Source organism: Thermobia domestica, chromosome 1 (genome assembly GCF_964235325.1).
Source record: "Thermobia domestica chromosome 1, izTheDome1.hap1.1, whole genome shotgun sequence".
Lineage (NCBI taxonomy): Eukaryota > Metazoa > Arthropoda > Insecta > Zygentoma > Lepismatidae > Thermobia > Thermobia domestica.
Genome location: NC_137454.1, coordinates 82453691 through 82476069, shown reverse-complemented (window position 1 = coordinate 82476069; position 22379 = coordinate 82453691). Strand labels below are relative to the sequence as shown.

Sequence of the window (22379 nt, the reverse complement as noted above, 5' to 3'; positions counted from 1 at the left end):
ATACTGCGAAACTAGCTAGTATGCTTGAAACTGATTATGGTGTACAAGTGGTTCCTGAAACATTCGTACTATCAGAAAAACGAGCTACAACAGTCGGGAGCCAGAAAGAAATCATATGTTAGTAAAGCAAACACCAAGAAACGTGTAGAGTTCGCAAAAGCTCATACGGACAAGCCAATTAGCTTCTGAAACTCTGTTTTATTTAGTGACGAAAGCAAGTTCAACACTCATGGATCCGACGGCAGAGTTATTGTATGAAGGAAACCAAATACGCATATGCAACCGAAACATCTGTTTCCTACGGTAAAGCATGGAGGTGGTAGTGTGCTTGTTTGGGTGTGCATGAGTGCAGAAGGAGCAGGAAATTTGAATTTTATCGAAGGTACAATGGGACAACATGTTTACCTGAATATTTTGAAACAGAATCTCCATGACAGTGCAAATAAACTGAATAGGGGAACCTCTTTTAAATTCAAACAAGATAACGACCCTAAACATACTGCACGAAAAGTGAAAGAGTAGTTGTTGCATAATGTGCCGCAACAATTTCATACTCCTCCCCAATCTCCTGACTGTAATCTCATTGAGCATCTGTGGGATGTATTAGGGAGACGCGTTAGGAAACACAATATTAGAAATAAGGGCCAGTTGAAAAATGCATTTCCCCAACAAGTACATCAAAATTGGTCAATGCAATGCAGAAACGAATGCGAAAAGTTTTTAAGTCAAAGGAGGAACAACTGATCAGTAACTCCGGTCGAAACGTAACAAGGTGTCCTTATTTATGTGCATTTCTTTATGTGTATGGAAACTTTTTTGATTTGTAATAGGGTCAGTATTTCGTATGCATTTGATCTTCTTCTGAATTATATATTCCAAATGTTTTATTTCCTTATATGCTTATTATGGAGTTCTTTATAGAAAACTCATAGAAATTGGGGGAAATTGCCATTTTCTTTCTGTAGTTTTTATATATACAGATGGTGATCAGAAAAATGGAAACACCTGTAGTTGGCAACATGTCAGATGTATGGGTTGGCAGTGGTGTCGTGGCGCCCGCAGCGCCGGACCGCTGGTAGTGGTGTGTTAGGTCGGTCTCCATACTACGTCAGGCGCAGTGGAACAGCAATGTCCAGTGGCTGCAGCAGACGGAGGTAGTGTAAAATGGGAGACCTCTCAGATTTTCAAAGAGGGCAAATTGTTGGTGCGCGGTTATGTGGAGTGAGTGTGACGGCAGTGGCTACTGTGTTAGGTGTGTTGCGTGGGACAGTGTCGAAGGTGATGACGGCCTACAAAACACACGGGAAAACCACATCGGGGAAGCGGAACAGTGGGCGGAAGAAAATCATGAGTGACAGGTCACGCCGGGTATTAAAGCGCATTGTCACGCAGAACCGTCGTGTCACTGCGGAGCAAGTGACGGAGGAACTCAATCAGCACCTCCCCCACCCTGTTTCAACAACCACAGTCCGCCGCGAATTAAATGACATGAACTTACGGGGTCGTGTTACACGGGCCAAACCGCTCATCAGGGACCATAACGCTTTCGCACGCCGCAAATGGTGCCGCGACCATGCAACTTGGACCGTTGAGGACTGGAAACGTGTGATATGGTCGGATGAGTCACCCTTCACCCTATTCCCAACCACGGGCCGTATTATGTGTGGAGAACGCCTAAAGAAGCTTATGATCTGCAGTGTCTCCGCCCAACTGTGAAACATGGCGGCGGCTCGGTGATGCTGTGGGCCGCCATGGTTTTCATTGGGTCCTGTGGTCACACTTAGCGGACGAATCACTGCCAACGATTATGTCGCAATTTTAGGAGACCACTTGCATCCTATGGTCCGGATGTTGTTCCCGGACAATGACGCCATCTTCCAGGATGATAATGCACCCATTCACACAGCTGGCGTTGTTGCAGCGTGGTTTGAGGAACATCGGGATGAAGTTCAACACCTCCCCTGGCCCGCCCAATCCCCAGATCTCAACATAATTGAACATCTGTGGTCCGTCTTGACAAGACTTCAGCGACAATTTCCACCTCCATCCTCTCTCACAGAACTGGCCGAAGCCTTGCACGAGGAATGGTGTAAAATTTTACTTGCTACCATTCACGACCTCTATGCTTTTATCCCACGTCGCATCAAGACTGTTCTGAAATTGCAACTTACCAGATTAATATGGTGTCGGGCCATATTAATCTGGTAAGTTGCAATTTCGTTCAGGTGTTTCCATTTTTCTGATCACCATCTGTATATATATATATATATATATATATATATATATATATATATATGCACGTGACATTTTCTCAAAATTGAAACCAGAAATGGGAGTAGGTTACTTCCACTTTCGGTTATAGTAGAGAGATTAGTAAAGTGGCATATAATTTTGGGTCTCTTAATTGAGTACAAAGAGCTACTTCCTGTTATCTACGACTGTTTTATTCTATAGCGATCAACGTTAAAAACGGAAGTGGTCAATTTTCTGCCACAGCTTCTCGCTACTTATTACTTTCTTATTTTATTTAATTTTATTGCGATTAACGTTAAACCTGAAAGTGGTTTATATCTGAAACTTTCGGTTAGAATAGGGTTTTAATAAAGAAAATGGTACCAACTCTTAGAATACTAAATCGGTATATATATATATATATATATATATATATATATACTAGCAGCGTTCACCCCGCTTCGCTGCGGTCACCCCGGAACGCAATAAACTTTGTTACTTAGATAATTTTTACTTTTTCGCTTTCAAATTGCAGTAAATGTTAACATTATAGCGCCTGTCATTTATGTTAACCCGCCGAGTGACACGGTCATGCGGGTTGCATATAAATACGTTTATTTTTATACCTATGATGAACTAACAAAGGATTTGTACGTTATGGACACTTGAATGGTCAATTATCTCAAGACACTGGTAATTAAAAATTAAAGTGATATGATAAAAACCATCTAGGGTCCAAATCCTAATAACCCCCCAAAAATAAAAGAAATTGGTTCCGCCGTATTAGCGTGATGAGGGAACAAAGGATTTGTACGTTCTCTTTTATAATATAGATATATATAAACGCTTCTCGCTATCTCTTATCATTTTTTGATATGTATAGATCAATATTGAAACCGAAAGTTGCAGTGGATTTATATCGCTTTCGGTTTTAGTAGAGAGCAAATGATATAGATGAAATTTATTTTGGGGACGCTTAGCCGATTGCAGAGAACCACTACTCGATATTTATTATCGTTTTTGCTCTATAGTGATCAACGTAAAAACCGGTAACGGTTTATTTCTATCACTTCGCCTGCGTAAGCGAAATCGATTCCTAATTTTTGACCCTCTACATACAGACTATATTTGGTGGTGGTTCATTAAGTAGTCCCCGAGATTGTTTCGTATAACCGGTGGACCAACACACGGACAGGGTAAATATATAACGAAGTTTCGGTAAACCAATCTTCTTAACAATAATTGTTTCTAATTGTAGTAATTTTGTATACAAAATTAAAGCTGATCCAACGAAGTTTTCTATCGTCATGAACATTTATAAAATTCTAGAAGGGGGAAAAGTTATCGTTACCAGGGATGAAAATTTTCTTCTCCACGGTAGCAAATTCTTTTGTCTGGGGGAATCCCTGGCATCCCCTGTCAATTCGCACACCGGAAAGAATAAACACTTTAACCTATTTTAGTATATCTATCTACCTCTAAGAAAGAGAAACAAAAAAGAATCAGCTTGTTCATTAAATCGTTAGATACAAACGGTGATCAATTGTCGATTTTCTAAATTGTGACTTCTCTTGAAGAAAGAAAGACGGAAATAAATCATAAAATCAGAAACTGCAAGTCAAGAACAGAGGAAAATTTTAAAAATAAGTAAATAAAAGCACCCAATGAACCAAGTTTAAAAATTTTAACTGTAAAGTTACCTTTCAGTTGTATTAATAGTAAAGGAACTCCTGACCAACCCTCCTTGTCTTTTACAACTTTTTTGTTTTTGATCGAAAAGGGTTTTTTTTTTTTTTTTTTTTTTTAAACTACAACAAAGTTTTCTGTATTTGCTAACGTACTATTTTGTTCTGAAAGTCCCATTACATTAAGGAACAAAGTAGAAGGTGAATGTTTCAAACGGCAAACAGCGAGATGTGTTGGGAATGCTTTACAACTCCGACCCCCCATCCCCCTTCTTCGAATGTACTATTGCCAAACTTTCTAATTTAAGCGGCTTAAAAAAATTCAAGTGCACAAGCGGTTTAAAAAAATTCAAGTGCACATATATATTTTTTTTTTGGAGAAGTGTACAAGAATGTGAAATCTGAGGGAAGTCATAGCAAACAAGTTTACGATGGAAGTAGAGCGTAAGAATGGAAAAAATGTCAACAAGCGGGACGACGTATTAAGTGGATAGAAAAAATACACTTAGAACTTATATCAGAGTAGCGATAGATCGAGTAGATTATATGTTGGGAAAGAACATACGTAAGTGAGGATTGCAAAATGTTTAAGATACTTCAGCACGCGTTTGAAAATGCTATATCTGAAATGAGGACTGGGAAAGCAACCGAGAAAAATAATGTAACAATCGAATTTATTAAAAATAAATCTATCTTGGAGAAAGGGCAAAATGGATTGTTTTGACTCCGTAATGAAATACATGAGAAAGAAGATAAGTCACAAAATTTCTTTTAAACGACAATAATATCATTGGCTAAGAAACTGAACCCAAAAAGATGTGAGGACTACAGAACTATTAGTCTCATCGCATTCAACAAAAATTATGCTTTGAATATTGAACGGAAGGCTGTATGCAAGAACAAATGAGCAAGTTGAGGATGAACAGTTTGAGGTTAGGAAACGGCTACGGGCACAATAGATGCTATTGGCTTATTAAGAGTAATAAGTGAAAAGGAGGAGATACTTGAGCTGTTTATTGATCTAGAAAAGGATTTTGACCTAGTGAACTGGAAATCGTTGATGGCAGTTTTAAAGACGTTGGTCTGCAATGGAAGGATAGATAACTCATAAAAAAATACTTAAATGTGAATCAACAAGTAAGCGTTAGTATAGGGAAACTAATGCCAGACAAAAATGCAATTAGAAGAGTCAACACGGATGTTGTTTCCCACTAATATTATTTGATGTCTTTATGATCATGAAGAATGATCTGCATACGAAACCGGTTTTTCAGAGAATAACCGGAAGGTAATTAATAATATATCTAATCCGTATTATTAATTAGTTATTAGAAGAAAAAAATCAATAATACCTAACTAAAGGAAAACTTCGAAGAATATGGGATGAAAATAAATGCTAGAAAGAAAAAAAAATGAAATTTTGAGTTTTACGTCTCACGGTTATGCCGGTTAGGCTAAAGGAGACGGTGATAATGAGTAATGAATGAAATGGTGAAATGAAGAAAGTGGGAGGAAATGGGAGAACCCCGAGAAAACCCACGCACACGGCTAGAAAGACAAATCAACGGCTGGTCGGGACGAAAAAATGAAAATGAAATGAAATCTTTAAGTTTAACGTCCCACGCTTATGCCGGTTAGGCTAAAGGAGACGGTGATGAGAGATAAGTGAAATAGTGGAATGAAGAAAGTGGGAGGAAACGGAAGAACCCCGAGAAAACCCACGAGCACGGTGTTTGTCCACCACAAAGTCCACCAGGGATCGAACCAGAGGTGGTCGGGACGAATCACATACAGAAGTAGGATGGAAGAAAGTAGAACAAGTTACTAATTTTCGGCACTTATGAACATATGAAATGCGAACATGCAATAAAAGCAAGGATTGTAATGGCGAAAGAATATATTTTGTGAATGTTTGAATGAAGACTTAAGAAAAAGACTCATAAAACGTTTCGTGTGGAGAATTGTACTCTATGGAATAAAAACATGAACTACAGAAAAGCGATGGAAAAAAGACCGGAGGCTTCCGAAATGTGGGCATGGGAAAGAATGGAGAAAATTACCTGAGCTGAACGGAAAACTAATGAAATGTTAAGAATAGTAGGGGAGGAAACAATAATAATAATAGTTGGAATTAGAAGAGGAAGAGCAACTGGTGGCAACAATATTTGACAGAGAAGTGCATCATGAGGGAAGTGACAGAAGGTACGGTGGAAGGAAAGAGACCAGAACTGAGGGACGTTATTAAAACAGAAAACTGTTACGTCAAGACGAAGAGGCTAGCTATGTGTAAACTTTTCAATTAGTGGCAAATGAACTGCCAGTAACTGCAGAATACCTATAATGATGATTACTTCTACTAAATCCATATCTTTTCACCATAACTTCATAATTTATTCTTCCATATAATCTTCAGTTTAAACCGGGATGCCCATGGGCGAATTTTAGGGCGGAGCTTGCGCCCATGAGATTATTCGGAGGAGACAATTTTTCACTGAAAATGATATAATCAAGCTGAAAAATAGTAAATTTGGGATAGAATAATAAATTTCCGGTGGAGAATGGTAAATTGGAGAGGTATTGCGCCCAAGCGGAGATATGGGCACTCCTGAGCTCAATATTCGGAAAATAGTCTCTGATTTTCCTACTTGACCTTGTGCCAGCTAAAACTAGCATAATCAACAAAGAAGATAATTTATTATGGGGTAAATTAAACAGAGGATTTTGAGGTTCAACACATTCAGTCATGGGCGTAAAATAAATAAATAAATAAATAAATAAAAAGAGAATAAACTGTACGAAAAACATTAATTTCCTCTTATATTAAATTTTACCCAGTTTTAAGATATAGTTCTTCTTACTCTTCAACTTCTGACTGTCTAACTCGCAGCGGGCGACTTCTCTATATATACGCTGACCATCTTTGGTCCTATTGAAACTGATTAACTTGCAGAAAACGATATATAATAAAATGAATCTTGAAAGAAATACTTAACTGGTAATATGCTTCAAATGACTGTTGAATAACCAAAGAAAATATTTAAATATAATATTGATATAAATTCAACATACCAACTCATTTCTTTTATCCTTTACAAGACGGCATCTGTTAACTTATACTTGATATTTGGAATTTCAATTATTCCCACTGTAGTCATCTCCAAGAGGCAAAAACGCTTTAACTCTCTTGTATGAATTGTCTCACCATTGAGACGAAAAAACTAATTCCAACGTTCATTAAAACACCGGCTGTTTTATTATTATTATTATTATTATTATTATTATTATTATTATTATTATTATTATTATATTCGTTAGTTGATTTGAAACTAACATTCCATTCATCACCGAGGCTATTTGGGGCGTGGACCTACAGTTTAACATGGGATCCGAACCACATGAGCTCTCACCGGGAATCGAATCCGGGTCTCCCGTACCCAAATAGCGTACGCTAACTGTATTACCACGAGGCAGCTCGTATTATTATGTTCGTGTTTTGTAATGAGTAAGCAAGTATTACAGCTCACTTGCAACATTGTACGCGTCATGGTCTAAGGAGCAGCCTAGCAGTAGATGTTTCGAGTATTAGCTCTCCTTGTGTACCAACTTTGGGTCAGTTACGTGAATGCCTACTGATTTTTTTCATCAGTATATATTCAAGCAAAGCATTTGATTCGCTCACCAATAAAAAAAAAAAAAGTTTTCATTCATAATTGGTTAACATAGCATGCTTCCGTACGAATAAAACAAAGTACGGAGTGTGTTACAAAACTAATGAGACTGATTTTCTGTTAACTAATTAACTCTATGGTCTATGGAAACGGAGATTCAATGCCGCGTTCACAAAACTCTCCACTAACTTCTGTCCTTAGTCAACTGGATTCAGTTTGTCCTCTGTATTTCTATTTCTGTGAGATCCATCTTAATATTGCTCTCCCATTTGTGCTTGGACCTTCCTAATAGTCGTTTTCCGATTGGATTTCCAGTTAAAATTTGGAAAGCGTTCCTACTTTCTTTCGTTCTGGTTACATGCCCTGCCCACCTAAGCCTCCTACACTTGATGACCCTAACAATGGATTTTCTGTTAACGATTAATTTTATTAAGATTATTCAATTCAAAACACCCTTGGGCAGCTACACAGTGATGAACGCGTTGTTTCCATTATTGGTAACAGTGCCGGAAGGCTTCTGGTGGAGTATTTTTCAGCTCGGTTACAATCTTGCGAATATATCCAAAGTATTGAAATGACTCCCTTTCAAAATGTTTTTGAGCAAGAGGACCAGAAAGTTGCTACAGGGACTGAGATCCGGCGAATAGGGGGCGGTGGTGAACCATAGGAAGTTTTTTTTTTTTTAACCAAAAAATCATTGATACAGACTGTAGTGTGACGGAGCACTGTCATGGTGCAACATACAAATGTGTGCGTGCATTGGTCGCACACGTGCCAATTCTTCTACTCAGCCTTTCCCTATAAAAAGCTTGATTGATAATTTGTCTGGTGACACAAATTCCTTGTGGACAATCCCCCGACTGTCAAAAAACAAATAAGCATCAATTTGATTTTGGATTTGCTCATTTTCGCTAGGATTTGTTCTGAGCCTTCTGAAAAGCACTCGTGCCACTTGAACGCTTGTGACCTGGATAGAGAATGTTCTCCATAAGCCCTTAGTAATTTTTTTATGAGTTACAGTAGCGGATCCGCGTCCCTTTCAGCGGCGAGGCTGTACGAGACGTGGATATACAGCTTAACGTGGGATCCGAATCACAGCTCCTGTCGGAAATCCAACCCAGGTCTCCCGCGCAGAAAGACGCGTACGCTATCAACATAGCCACGACGGAGTTCTTGAATATGATATTTATAAAACACTTTATATTAGCCACCACAGTTCCATTGACAATTGGTAACTTACAGAAAATAAGTGTATTTTGAGACAAAAACTATCGTTGACTGTAAAATAACGTAGTTAGTAATTATTACCTACATATTAGTTTATACCTGATAAATATATAAAAAAATATTACTTTTCCAATATACATATATAAAATTTTGCATATAATAAAACATTTAGTTTTTTTTATTCGCATATTATGATTTACAGGTAAATTCAATATGCTAATTATCTACAAAATACTAAGGCATATTTTTTATTGATTACTATATTTCTTCTGCCTCTCATGATAGATGCAAATAAGATCGTCAGTTTAAAGAACTACTTGGGACATTAATATTATCGCAGCCTTCGTAATAGCGGAATACCAGAAGCGGCTCTTAGTGTGGATTTACACTTACAGTCACTTTGGGTCATCTCATCGTGTTCAAGGACTTGTGCTGTTATTTTACCTTTCTTTAATTTTGCAATACGATTCGGACTGACATTTATTATAACTTTCCTGCAAGCTTCCCAGAAGGTAATAGCACCCAACACATGAAGCGATTTGCCATTTACTATAATCTCCCGCACGTTTCCCAGAAGATAAGGGCTTCCAATAAGTAATGAAAATGAAGATCAGGATCAAGAAATCCCTCTGGACTATACCATTATGACTGGACAGACATATTTTCAAACACTCGTAGAGATCAAATGTAAACAATAAACATACCATCCTTTGCTTTTAGAGAAGATGCTCTCAGTGGACAAGTTTCCCCCCTCCCCAATCTCCATTGGGTTCATTGGCATTCGAAAACTAACAGTAAAAGTATCCAGGTGTCCGACATAGAGGTAAACTACATATTTACAGCATGGGCTTACTAATGCTTCAATGTAGCCATTTGTACTAGTATAATACACGAATTTCCCCACACCCACAACTCATTGGCATAAATTCAATACGCTAACACATTTATATAATTCTCCTCATTGATGATAACTAACGAATGCATATTGCTCATGTACTCTCGGCTGTCATTTTTAAATAAATTTTGGGAGAAAAAGGAAAAGCAGAAGATAGGAACTACGGATTGCCACAAACTTCCGGTTCCGGCGGAACCGGTTCTGCGAGGAACCTGTTCTCGGAGATCCGGTTTTCAGAACCGGATCTTAGGAACCGGTTCTAGATCTGGACCTGAAAAACCGGATCTTAGGAACCGGTTCCAGATCTGGACCTGAAAACCCGGTTCGAGAAGCCCCCAAAGACCCGTAAAAGAGAGACAAAGTTCACCTTCAAAACACTGCAAAGAGGACCATGCGCTTGTGCCCTGCCCGCCCAGACCCGCTTGTGCCCCCAGAAAAAAAATTTGGTCCATCAGTGGGTGTTTAGCCAAATGAATTGGCCAGTTTGCCTCTTTAGCCAATGAGTTTGCCAGTTACCCAGTTTATTTAGCCAAATAAGACAAGCGACCGCCGCCTGGGCGCCTGCCTGTTAATTCCACCATTTCAGCCTGCCAGCACCTCGGGTTTAGCGTAGGGATGGTCACAAATTTTCGGTTCCGCGAGGAACCGGTTCTTGAATATCCGGTTCCAGAACCGGATTTTGGGAACCAGCTCCAGACCTGGATCCGAAGAACCGGTTCCGAAACCGGATCTTCTAGAACCGGATCCGTTCAGACCCGAAAACCGGTTCCACCAAGAACCGGTTCTGGCCATCCCTAATAGGAACTCGTTCATAACGACAAACAAAACAATAAAGTATACAGTCTTCCTGCGCCCCCTCGCTTTTTTTTTGTTACTAATTGTTTCAGGAGTATTCGGGAGGTTTGGGAAGTACAAGGACACGAGTAAAACCCTGATAATGACAAACACACATGTATTTAATAGTATGTCATTTTAGATGAAAAGACAATGTTAGGGACATAAGAATAAAACTGCTGCAATAGTATATATCATATGGAAAATTGATGGGATTACAAAAATTGAATCCGGTTAGGCAAGTTGCTAGGCTGAAAGATCTTGACAACTGTTGATTCAGTGAGAGTTTCCACACTATTTGATTAAGAGGCAAATTTTAACTGGTAACGCTTGCAAGAGCAAAACAGTCACTATTAAATTCCAAGTATTTTGTGCTGCTTCATAATAATAATAATAATAATAATAATAATAATAATAATAATAATAATAATAATAATAATAATAATAACAATAAAAGAAAAGGTCAAATTTCACTCAACCTGAGCCTCGTGCCACCTGGCCTAACCTGACAAATTAATCTCTGTCAATATTATACCACACCTCGCTCCCTCCACTTTAACCTCACGAGATGTCAATAACAGCACTGAGCCTTGAAAATTTTTTACGGGGATCTGGAATACAGATATATACTACCAGAATACCCAGGAGAATGAAGTTTATGAAAAATATTTCGAAAGATATAACAATTTTTTTCTGTTTTCAAAATACAACGGAGTCTTTTTAATTCGAAGTCAAAGCGGATATGAAAAAAGTTTGAATTATCCGAAAATATGCATTATTAAATACCTGCAATCAAGTGAACGAAACTTCGGTTGACATTCAATAGGTGTTAAACTTCCAACCATTTCGGAAGCTTCACATGAGGTTGGCACACGCTGTTACTTTATTTCATCGCATATCTAGTCTGCGTCATCACAGATATTGGTTTTCTGTGACTTTTCCCTACGGCTGCTTCTGGATAACTGAAAACCAGTTCAAATTGCGTTCTTCTGTTTGTAATCTGACCAACACTAAAAATTCTGTTATTACATTACTTCGAATTATTCAAAGAGGAGGTTAAAAAGTTCGATTTATCCACAATTTTTACCACTGTTTTCTATACAGTTTTCAAAGAGAATAATAAACTTTCGTTCCAATTATCTAAGTTCGAATTAAAGAGTGCGCTATACTTATTGATGCACGTTCGGTTTTGCTTAAGTTACGCAAACACTCATCTTACTTTTCCCATTAAGGATTACATATTGTAGAACTCTTTATCTCAACCTAGGGTACATAGAATACTTATCCAACATTTCAGTGTTCTACGTCTTATAGTTTCGGAATCTGGAAAACGAAAATAATAATTCAAGTCTCCTCTTCTTCCTTTAGGGGTCACATGTCGCAAAACTCTGTCTTATCTGCAGCGTAGGGTACAAGTACAATATTTATATAAATCTTCAAAGTTCAACGCCAAATAGTTTCGCAGATCCCGTGACGTGATGAATCAGTGAATTTATTCTTTCTTATACTTTATATATAAAACAAGTCATTTCTACGATTATGGACAACTCAATCATATTCGATCTCATTTATACTCAACTTCAACTCATCTCAATCGTTGGGGGCGCGGTGGCTTAGTGGTAGAGCGTTCACCTCCGGTGCTTGGGGTCCCTGGTTCGATCCCAGCTCGCGCCGTGTGGACTTTGTGGTGGACAAATACCGTGCTCGTGTGTTTTCTCGGGGTTCTCCCGTTTCCTCCCACTTTCTTCACTCCACCATTTCATTCATTTCTCATAATCACCGTCTCCCTTAGCCTAACCGGCATAACCGTGGGACGTAAAACTCAAAGATTTCATTTCATTTTCATCTCAATCGTTGTATATCACTAAACAATGCAAGTCAGAGAAGCAGGAGTAGAAACTCATGAAATATCCATATGCCTCCCGAATCGACTCCGGGTTTAAGAACTACAGTAACCATCCACCTGAAAACAGTGTTGTAACTTTTTTTCTTTCTTTCTTTGAAGGAATGCATCAAACCAAGGAGAAAGCCAACATTACAATGATGCCTTTAAAATGAATAAACATTTCCAGAATAATGTAGTCGAATTTACAGTTATCAATATCTACTGTCCTTGAGGAGAAAAAATAAGAAATTCCGCTGAAATTGTATTATTTTATACGTTAGATTAATTGGTAAACTTATTACCTTATCTTCACTGTATAAATCCGCTGCTAGTTCTATCAACACTTGTCTATGTTATATGCAATATGAAATTACATATGTCTTAAATGTTTACGAAGTACCATTTGGATATTTAACAATTATCAGTGATACTGAATCAAAATGAATACCACTCTGAAACTTTATTCTTATTTCCATTCTTACAATTGGTTTCATATAAACTGATAAAACTCTCACAAGTAAACCTTACGTTTGGGTGAATCGAGTTGCTGACTGAGACACATATGAGAAAGTAGTACTAAATGTGGTCAGTATTTCAGTGAAGTTGTAGGTGCGAAGCTCCAGGGGTTTAGGAGATACAGCTACCAGAACATCACATGGAAGTACAGAATAGTCTTCCTACAGTTGGAGGTAAAAGCCCTGTAAGACCTCTTGTAACGACAAAAGGTGAATAACAAATATATGGGTACATATTAGGACTAGGGGGAAGTCATATAGTAAGGGTATACCTGACGGCGGCCATCTTGAAATCCGCCATTTTGAATTAAGGTTAAGTTTTTAAAATAGGAATAGGGTCATGTGATACATGATTTAAGGTGCAAATTTAATCAGAAGAACAATGGTGACGTTAATTTTGATTTACGCGCAATTGGTAACAAGTTACAGGGAAATTAAATATTGTTGCAGCATATGTATTAGTCCTTTACCCCACCTTGTAAATTTTGTGTTAACGATAATAATTAAATAAAAAGCAGTTGGATAAATATTAGGTCTATGATAAGAGTTACCTTGATGGCGGCCATGTTCAAATCCGCCATTTTCAATCAGACAAAAGTTTTAAACAATACACATAACAGTGACACCTTATCAATAGCAAATTTTACCATAAATCCAACGGTATAACCATTTTGCTTTATCATTAACCAGCACAAAATTAAATGGATCGCTCCTTACGACTACTGCTTTGACGGAATTGTTAACGACAAATGTGTGAAGTGTAACTCGATTGCCTTTGTCAGGTGTGCTCACTTTGAGCAGAGCATTTGTGCAAGTCATGCGCTCTTTTCTGAACTACATATTGATTGTACTAATTGAGGACTTTTCTGGAAGAAAGACCCAAGTTCAATTATGACTCAATCCCACTTTGGTGATTTTTCCTTAAATTAGCAACTTGTTTATGCGATAACAAATGCTGGTTAATGATAAAGCAAAAATGGTTACACCGTTGGATTTATGGTAAAATTTGCTATTAATAAGGTGTCAATGTTATGCGTTTTGTTTAAAACTTTTGTCTGATTGAAAATGGAGGATTTGAACGAACATGGCCGCCATCAAGGTAACTCTTATCATAGACCTAATATTTATCCAACTGCTTTTTATTTAATTATTATCGTTAACACAAAATTTACAAGGTGGGGTAAAGGACTAATACATATGCTGCAACAATATTTAATTTCCCTGTAACTTTTTACCAATTGCGCGTAAATCAAAATTAACGTCACCATTGTTCTTCTGATTAAATTTGCGCCTTAAATCATGTATCACATGACCCTATTCCTATTTTAAAAACTTAACCTTAATTCAAAATGGCGGATTTCAAGATGGCCGCCGTCAGGTATACCCTTACTATATGACTTCCCCCTAGTCCTAATATGTACCCATATATTTGTTATTCACCTTTTGTCGTTACAAGAGGACTTACAGAGCTTTACCTCCAACTGTATGAAGACTATTCTGTACTTCCATGTGATGTTCTGGTAGCTGTATCTCCTAAACCCCTGGAGCTTCGCACCTACAACTTCACTGAAATACTGACCACATTTAGTACTACTTTCTCATATGTGTCTCAGTCAGCAACTCGATTCACCCAAACGTAAGGTTTACTTGTCAGTGTACTAAAAGTGCCTTTTCGGGAAGTTTATCTACTTAATTTAAGTTTCCAGTCTAAGTTCTAAGGCCTTACCACGTACGAAAAGAATATCTTCACATATGCTTTGCACGAAAATGGCAAACGTCAGATTAACCGGTCTTTTCAGCAGAATTCGAACTGATAAGAATTTCCTATCCCAGTGTTGTCAAGTTAGTTTATAGAACTTGATGACTCATATCGTCAGGCTTATGAGGGTGAACCATCTTCTGAAGCCAAGGAAGTTATTAATATGACTGATTTCACAACTGAAGATTGAATAATGGCTTACACTCGTAAGCAATTTTAATAGAAGAATTAAATATTATGGATATAAGAAAAATGAGTCAAATGTATGAGAAACATTTTACTGATTGCCTTTAAGAAATAAATTCTTAAAATTCCTGCCTTGGAAGTTAAAAGGTATGTGTAATAAGATGTTCCTTATTTCTTTCATATACACTACATGGAGTTCTAAATTACAGTTTAATTACTGGTAACAATTTATAGCTGAGCATGCATTCTTCTTGAACAGTTTACGTGAAGGTTACATCTACTATACAATAAGGTCCAGATTTTACTTACGTTCAATGATTTTCAGCATTACACACATGACTGTGATAACACTCGTTAACTGTTAAGCGACATTAATTAGCGAATCTATTCTCAATGAAATGAATAAATCAATAAAAAGGATCTGCAGGCCCTTCATTTTCTTACTCGAATATCTTTCGTTTTTAATTAATAAGTTTCTTTGACTAGTTAATATGAATGAAGGCACGGACTATTACGCTTTAAGAATGTTTACAAAAACTAACATCCTTCTTGAAACCCAGCCCGATTCTTATCAGTGGCCAGTTGCACCTAGTATCACTTTATTATTTATGTATACACAAAGTATATCACTATAAATTATAACTGTTTCTACTAGAACTGTTTCTAATCGGAAACAGAAAATAACATTTTCTCAAGATTAATTTGCTATTTTAACTCGATCAATGGATGTTGGCAAATATTGGAGATGATTTTATTAATTTATTTTTGTCAATTTTTTTTTTTTTAATTTCAGAATTTAATCCGTACGGAATATGGTTTAATTTTCTCCGATATCTCTATGAACGCAATTTATTGATAAGTTCTTTAGCTGTTTTCATTCCTCATATGTTACAATCTACCAATAACAAAAAATATCACAGATTTCTCTATAATCTAATTTTAAGTAACGATTGAAACATGTATATATTTTCTGTGGTTAGTATATAAAATAAATCAGGACAGAACAAAGTTATCATAAGGTATATAAACTATCAGTTGTATTAATGCTTAATGTTTGTAATTTTTACATTAGTTAATTAAGAAAGATACTACTACTGAAATGGCTCATCATGAAAGAAAAGCTGCAGAAAATGTCATCAGAAAAGAGGTAAGTTTACATCATATTATTTCAGTTTGTAATTACAAATTAAATATTTCGAAAGTAGTTCAATACAAAGAACTGCGTCAGCCAAGGAAGATATAATATTACGTAATTAAGCTTCTAATGAAAAATGGGAGGTATCAAAGAAAATACTATCATAGTCATTATCATAGGTGTTCTGCCTTTATTGGCAGGTCACTTGCCGCAGCTGAGAAGTTTCCATGCTCCACGGTTCTCCGCTAACCTTTTCGTCTTCGCGTATGATCTTTCTGTTTTAATATCATCCATTAATTGTAGTCTCCTTCGCCCCCTCCCTCTCTTTCCCGCCACCATACCCACTAGGACGTCCCTCATGATACAATCTCTTCTTAGGCAATGTCCCAACCAGTTTCTCTTCCTCTTCCTAATAATATCTAAAAGTGTTCTTTTCTCACCCACCATTTCTAACACTCTCTCATTTCTAACACGAAGCATTTTATGAGTCTTTTTCTCAACTCTTTGTTCAAGGTCCCACAAAACAGACTTTTCTTTCTTTTAAAGGCTTCTTTCGCCATTCCTATCCTTGCTTTTATTTCATGTCATTACTAAGAATACTACTCACGTATCGAAAACTATTAAATTGTTCTATTTTCTCCCCTCCTACTTTTATATTTGACACAGACCCCTTCGTTCCAATCACCATGGCTTTTGTCTTTCTAACATTTATTTTCATCCCATATTCTTCAAAGCCCATTCTCATTTTTTCTAACATTTTATTGATTTTCTTTTCAGATTCTGCAACAAGCGCCATATCGTCTTCAAATCTTATGCATCTAATCATTCTACCTCCTACCGAAATGCCATCATCATCATGTAGGCTCTTTTTCACTATCTCTTCTAGACAGACATTAAATAGTGTTGGCGAGAGGCAGCATCCTTGTCGAACTCCCCCTCCAATTCCACTCTCTTCCGTCAGTTCTTCCCCTATCCTAACACTTACTTGTTGGTTCATGTATAAGTTTCTTATGAGTCTTCTATCTTTCCATTCCAACCCTATCTGTGTTAGAACTCCCAACAACAATTTCCAATTCACGCGGTCAAAAGCCTTTTCTAGATCAATAAATACAACATACACCTCTTTTCTTTTTTCTATAAATCTTTCATCGATCACCCTTAATAATCCAATAGCATCTCTTGTGCCCTTGCCTCTTCTGAACCCGAACTGCTCTTCCTCAACATCTTTATTTGTTCTTCCATATAACCTTCTGTTCAGTATTCGGAGCAGAATTTTAGCTGCATGAGATATGAGACTAATAGTTCTATTATCCTCACATCTCTTTGGGTTCGATTTCTTAGCCATCGGTATCATGATCGTTTTCAAAAAGTCCATCATAGTTGTTCCACATTTATACTCACGAAAAAGGAAAAATGGTTCTCTCTATTTCAGAGAACTTATATCATTTCACATATGAACTGGAATTCTAGATATGCTTTCAAAGTAATCACAGAATGTGTTTAAGAAAGAGAAAATACGCCAATGAATGATTAAATGAGTATAAAGGAAATTGTCTGGAAAAATAGGAAAGATTTAAACATTACATAACAGGGTGTCTATCGGTCACGAATGTCACGAAAAAGTCACGAAATCAAATAACGGTCATGAAAGTCACGATTTTTTTTTAACTGTACAAATGTAAGTGCAGATTGGAAATTTTGTTCTATAAAACGTCAAAATTCACCACCAAAAATGTCTATGGTCGGCTTTAGATGTTACCAAATCGCAAGCAAAGTATGTTTCTATCGCATGGATGAAAATTCGGCCTAATTCGCTTTTGAAAATGTTAGGAAATTTTATGATTTAGTAAAGAAAAGGTCACGAAAAAATCATGAAATTTCAATTTGGAATTTTAGTAGATACCCTGCATAAAAAGTACATAAATACTTTATGAGAAAATGCTTTTCATAAATACATCTAAAAATTCTTCTTTTAAGGGTCAAGACAGCTGCATAGTAGAGTAGCCACTTTTACAAGACAGAGCGCGAGTATTTACCCTAACCATCTGGGTTACGTGCAGATAAACAACATATTCGTTCACATTTCGGACATGCTTCCATTACGTTATCCAACTCAAAACAGTCTTAGTGGCCACAACCTTCCACGATGCCAGAGAGTTCTCGGTTAGCCATCCGAGATTCAACTTAGTAAGAATCAACATGGTTTTTCTTATATACTCAAAACTCTATTGCATACTATTTCTATTGTACTGATGAATCAGCTTTTTCACAAAGGGTTTACGAGCATAAAAGTTACGTATATTCATTTTTTAAAAATATATTTTGGAAATAAAATGTGACTATACAACAGCATTATACGCAATAAATGCTTTCACTTATTATAATAAAAAAACATTAAAACAAAATACTTACGTTATTGCAAGCCAGTCTTCATTCAGGGGGTAAAACTAACATCCATAGCCATATTTGGAGTCCCTTCTAATACAGTTCTTCCTCTAAATCTATTTGTGATCGCTGAACCGTTTTCTACCTACAAAATACGTAATTCAAAGAATATTGAGTAAGCAATTACATAGTTATTGCTGATATAATAATATTATTATAAAAATATTCTTTTCTTCATGAAGATAGAGATAACATTTCGATATCATCATTGGTTAAGTGTGACCGGCTCTAGTACTTTTTGAAGAAATATAAATCGTAAGGTTCTTACATATCAAAAGGTATCCAAAATATCTCCAGGGTATTCATTCTTGTTATATCTCTGACACATAATTCTGAAAGTTGAAGTTACTGCTTAACGTTTATCTAGGGAAGACATACTCAACCTGACGCCCACGAGCACTATATTGCTTCCTTAATGGAGACCAGTGTCACGTCGTAAAGTTGACAAGACCTCATAAGAATCAAACCTTTATCTCTCTCTCTCTCTCTATATATATATATATATATATAAAGTTAACTTATGTCTACAAACAACGATAAACAGTGGTGTTAGTGGTGTTACAAAGCAGGCCACTCCGTGCTTCAAAGCTTCTTTGCACGAAGCCTGAGCTACGCATGTCGATAAAATTTTCAAATAATTTTAATGAATTACAATGATTACACAATAACGATCACATACATTATTTATAACTTAATGAGAACTGTTAGAAATGTTTGTGTGTGACAGGTCTTGAATCTTTTGAATTGATCAACTGTTAGTTCATATAACAGCATTACATGAATCCTGTATAAACGGAACATTTAGTTACACCTACGTGTACTTGTAGATCTATCCGTATACTGACAACTGTGGAAATCTTGCGGATATATCCGTATCGCTCGTCGCGGATTAAGTATACAATCGCCTATTTTCCAAAACTGAGATATTCAGGGTTCACACTAAAATTCTGATATTCATTTCTCTGAATTTCCATGATTAAGTAAGTAAATTTTCTCTGATGTGAAAATACTATCAAGTATGGTTAGGTTTAGAATATATATATTTTAATCAGCTTCAATCATCCCCACAACCGTCCAACGGTCTCCTTTTTATTTTTCTAAATACAGGATATGTTTACATTCTTACTGCAAATACTTTTATAAGTTAAACTTCCTGTATAATGAATACAGTACAACGTAAGTACCAAATAACAACTATGTGCACTAATGATCTCGGCATTGTGAATACACTGATAAACATAAACAAGTCAATATATATATCATAATTGGGTCTATCACTTTCATTACCTACAACCAAGTTTTTTTTTTTTTTTTTTTTTTTTTAAGTATTTGAATTATTGATTTAATTTGTTCTTTCCCTTTCAAAGATTAAAGTTTTAATACTCTTCAACGCTCCCAATGTTCTTTATTTCTAAAGATAATTATCTTTATTCAGCATTTTTCTTTGTTCTTTTTGAATCTGTCTTGGTTCTTCGAGGCGTTCGTATTTTCTGTGAGCAGGGGAAAAAAAAACTTCTGTTAAATATAACAATTTCCCTCATTTTCGGTATATATTTTGAAGCATTTCTCTGACTCATTTTAATTTCCCTTTCTTTGAAGGTCAGTATGAACCCTGATATTGCTTATTAATGGATTGTTTTCAAAAAAAAAAAATAAGAAGAAATGGTGGGGAATACAGTGAAGATCCTTATATAGTGTCTAATATTTATGGAGTTTCAATGTTTAGAACTTATCCGAAGTTCAGATCATATTATTAGAAACTCGTATCTAAGAAGATTGGGTATAATTAACAAGTAAATTAATACAATATTATAGTAAATGATATACAAAGAGTAAAGAGTAACCCGAGAACTGAATCAGTTTTTTTTTTTTTTTTTTTTAAATCACTACTTATGTTGCTATTCCACCTTTATTACTGACAACATTTTCAAACCCACGTAAAGAAACCGATTAACAAGAATAGAGTCAATAGGAATTCGTTCCGGGTATTAACTATGTACAGTCTTATTTAAAAAAACTCGCCATACGTCTCTCTTTGAAACGCATTGCACTATTATCCAAAGGCATAATTAAAGCAAAAAATGTGAATTTTGTTTGGCCGGTTGAGATCATTATATAGAGCCAAAGTATTAGAATTTCCTTCATACGGATGCCAAAATATGGCCTTATAAAGCAAGGTGGGTGGCCAAGATTTTTTTGAACAAAACTGTACATTAGCAAATTAAAGGAACTAAATCATTATATGCAGCTGCTAGTGTGCATTTTCCTGGATAACAATATTCAAGGTTGCTGTGTTTCTTCCAGTTATTTATAAGACAGCCTTTCAAGTTGCTTACATTAACATTTGCAGCTGGTTTAACAGTGTGAAATTTAAAATTATTGAGTTATCCAATTATTGCTGACTTTCAAATATTCTGATTGTCAAACATTTGCCACAGAATCATGCCATCACAATTACTTATAAATCTACCATAATATCCGCTCAACATATCACAGAATGAACCACATAATTATCAAGCTCGAAAACATTAAGAAATGTTAACACATCTTCATTCAACTTTGCATAAGTTCATGAAAATTTTTATTTCGTTCAGGAGTCTTCATCTATGTACTGAATTTCTTTCAAAACTATGCAAGTAAATAAATAAATAAATAATAAATAATATAAAAAAGAAACTAAAAATCAAAACTAATAAAACTTATTGATTTTGGATTGTTGTGATAACTTTATTTCAAATCACAGTAGCACCACATTCATTGACACAAATAAATTCCGTAAACTGCAGTGGCCTGCGATTTTTTTTTTTTTTTTTTAAGTAGAAATAACTGTCAATACCTGCATTTGTCCCTCTTCCTGTTGACTTCTCTTCTGTGCAATAGTTCTTAACAAAGCTTTCCCTTCCTCTTTAGTCTGCAAAAAAATTGAATTCCCATTATTACATTTGATATATTCTATTCTACAGCACATATAAACATCTTTGAACTAAGAAAAACGAGAATATATGCCCTGAATGTGCTAGTATATTTTTTGTAAAACAGACATCTATGTGCAACTTATTCAAACACTTTTCACAACTAACATGTTAATTACAGGAATTAAAAAAATAAATAAAAAATAACAAAAATAAAAATAAAAGCTTACTAAGTACTATCAATTCTTTGTAGAACTATGGAAAGAACTGTGGGGGATTACATTTATTATGATTTAAAAAAAAATGAAATATACGTTCGCTTTATGATTTAGGTTCAGAAGAAAGAAGAAAAATTCTTCAACGGTCAAGAACAGTGATTCCCAACCTGAAGGGCGTGAAGAGCAAGAAAGGGGTGGAGGACGCAAACTACTGACAGAAATAAAATGTAAATTTATGAGTAAAGTACCATATAATAACCATTCACAATTTAGTTTTTAGCAAACTTCACAGACACAACATGTTTGACATTTTGTCCTTCCAATTCCTATTCAGAATTTCTAAGTAATTAAAAGCTTAGTAAGTACAATCATAAATTGGTGATAGTATAATTATTATTACCTATTATTATTATTATTATTATTATTATTATTATTATTATTATTATTATTATTATTATTATTATTATTATTATTATTATTAGCTGAAATGCTCGGTCTTTTACGGAAAATATTTGGACCCTATCCCCCTTAGAATATGCATTTCAATGAAAACGCTATTATGGAAATTCATAAAATACCCTCTTCTGGCATAAATTTTACTCCATTGTCCTCTCCGTCGCCCTTTGATTTAGGTGACATAATTATAAAACAACTTCAGCTAGGTAATTTATTACCATGTTCCAAAATTAATTTCAAACGGGTAAGCCGTTTTCTGTAATGCAATTACAAATAATAGACAATATAGATTTCAATATAGTGCAAAAAAATAAGTTACCCTCATCC

The 22379-nt window shown here is 35.7% G+C and overlaps 1 protein-coding gene across 1 annotated transcript in view; it reads right to left on the bottom strand.

Annotated features, from left to right (window-relative positions):
* Cdc23 (cell division cycle protein 23) overlaps positions 1 to 22379 on the bottom strand; it is a 108900-nt gene that overhangs the window by 42268 nt on the left and 44253 nt on the right. Inside the window, exons 10-11 of the mRNA XM_081760013.1 lie at positions 21303 to 21377; positions 18434 to 18551 (exon numbers count right to left, since the gene is read on the bottom strand). Coding sequence (XP_081616139.1) covers positions 18456 to 18551; positions 21303 to 21377 — 171 coding nt within the window. The 3' untranslated portion in view covers positions 18434 to 18455. The remainder of the gene's footprint in view (positions 1 to 18433; positions 18552 to 21302; positions 21378 to 22379) is intronic.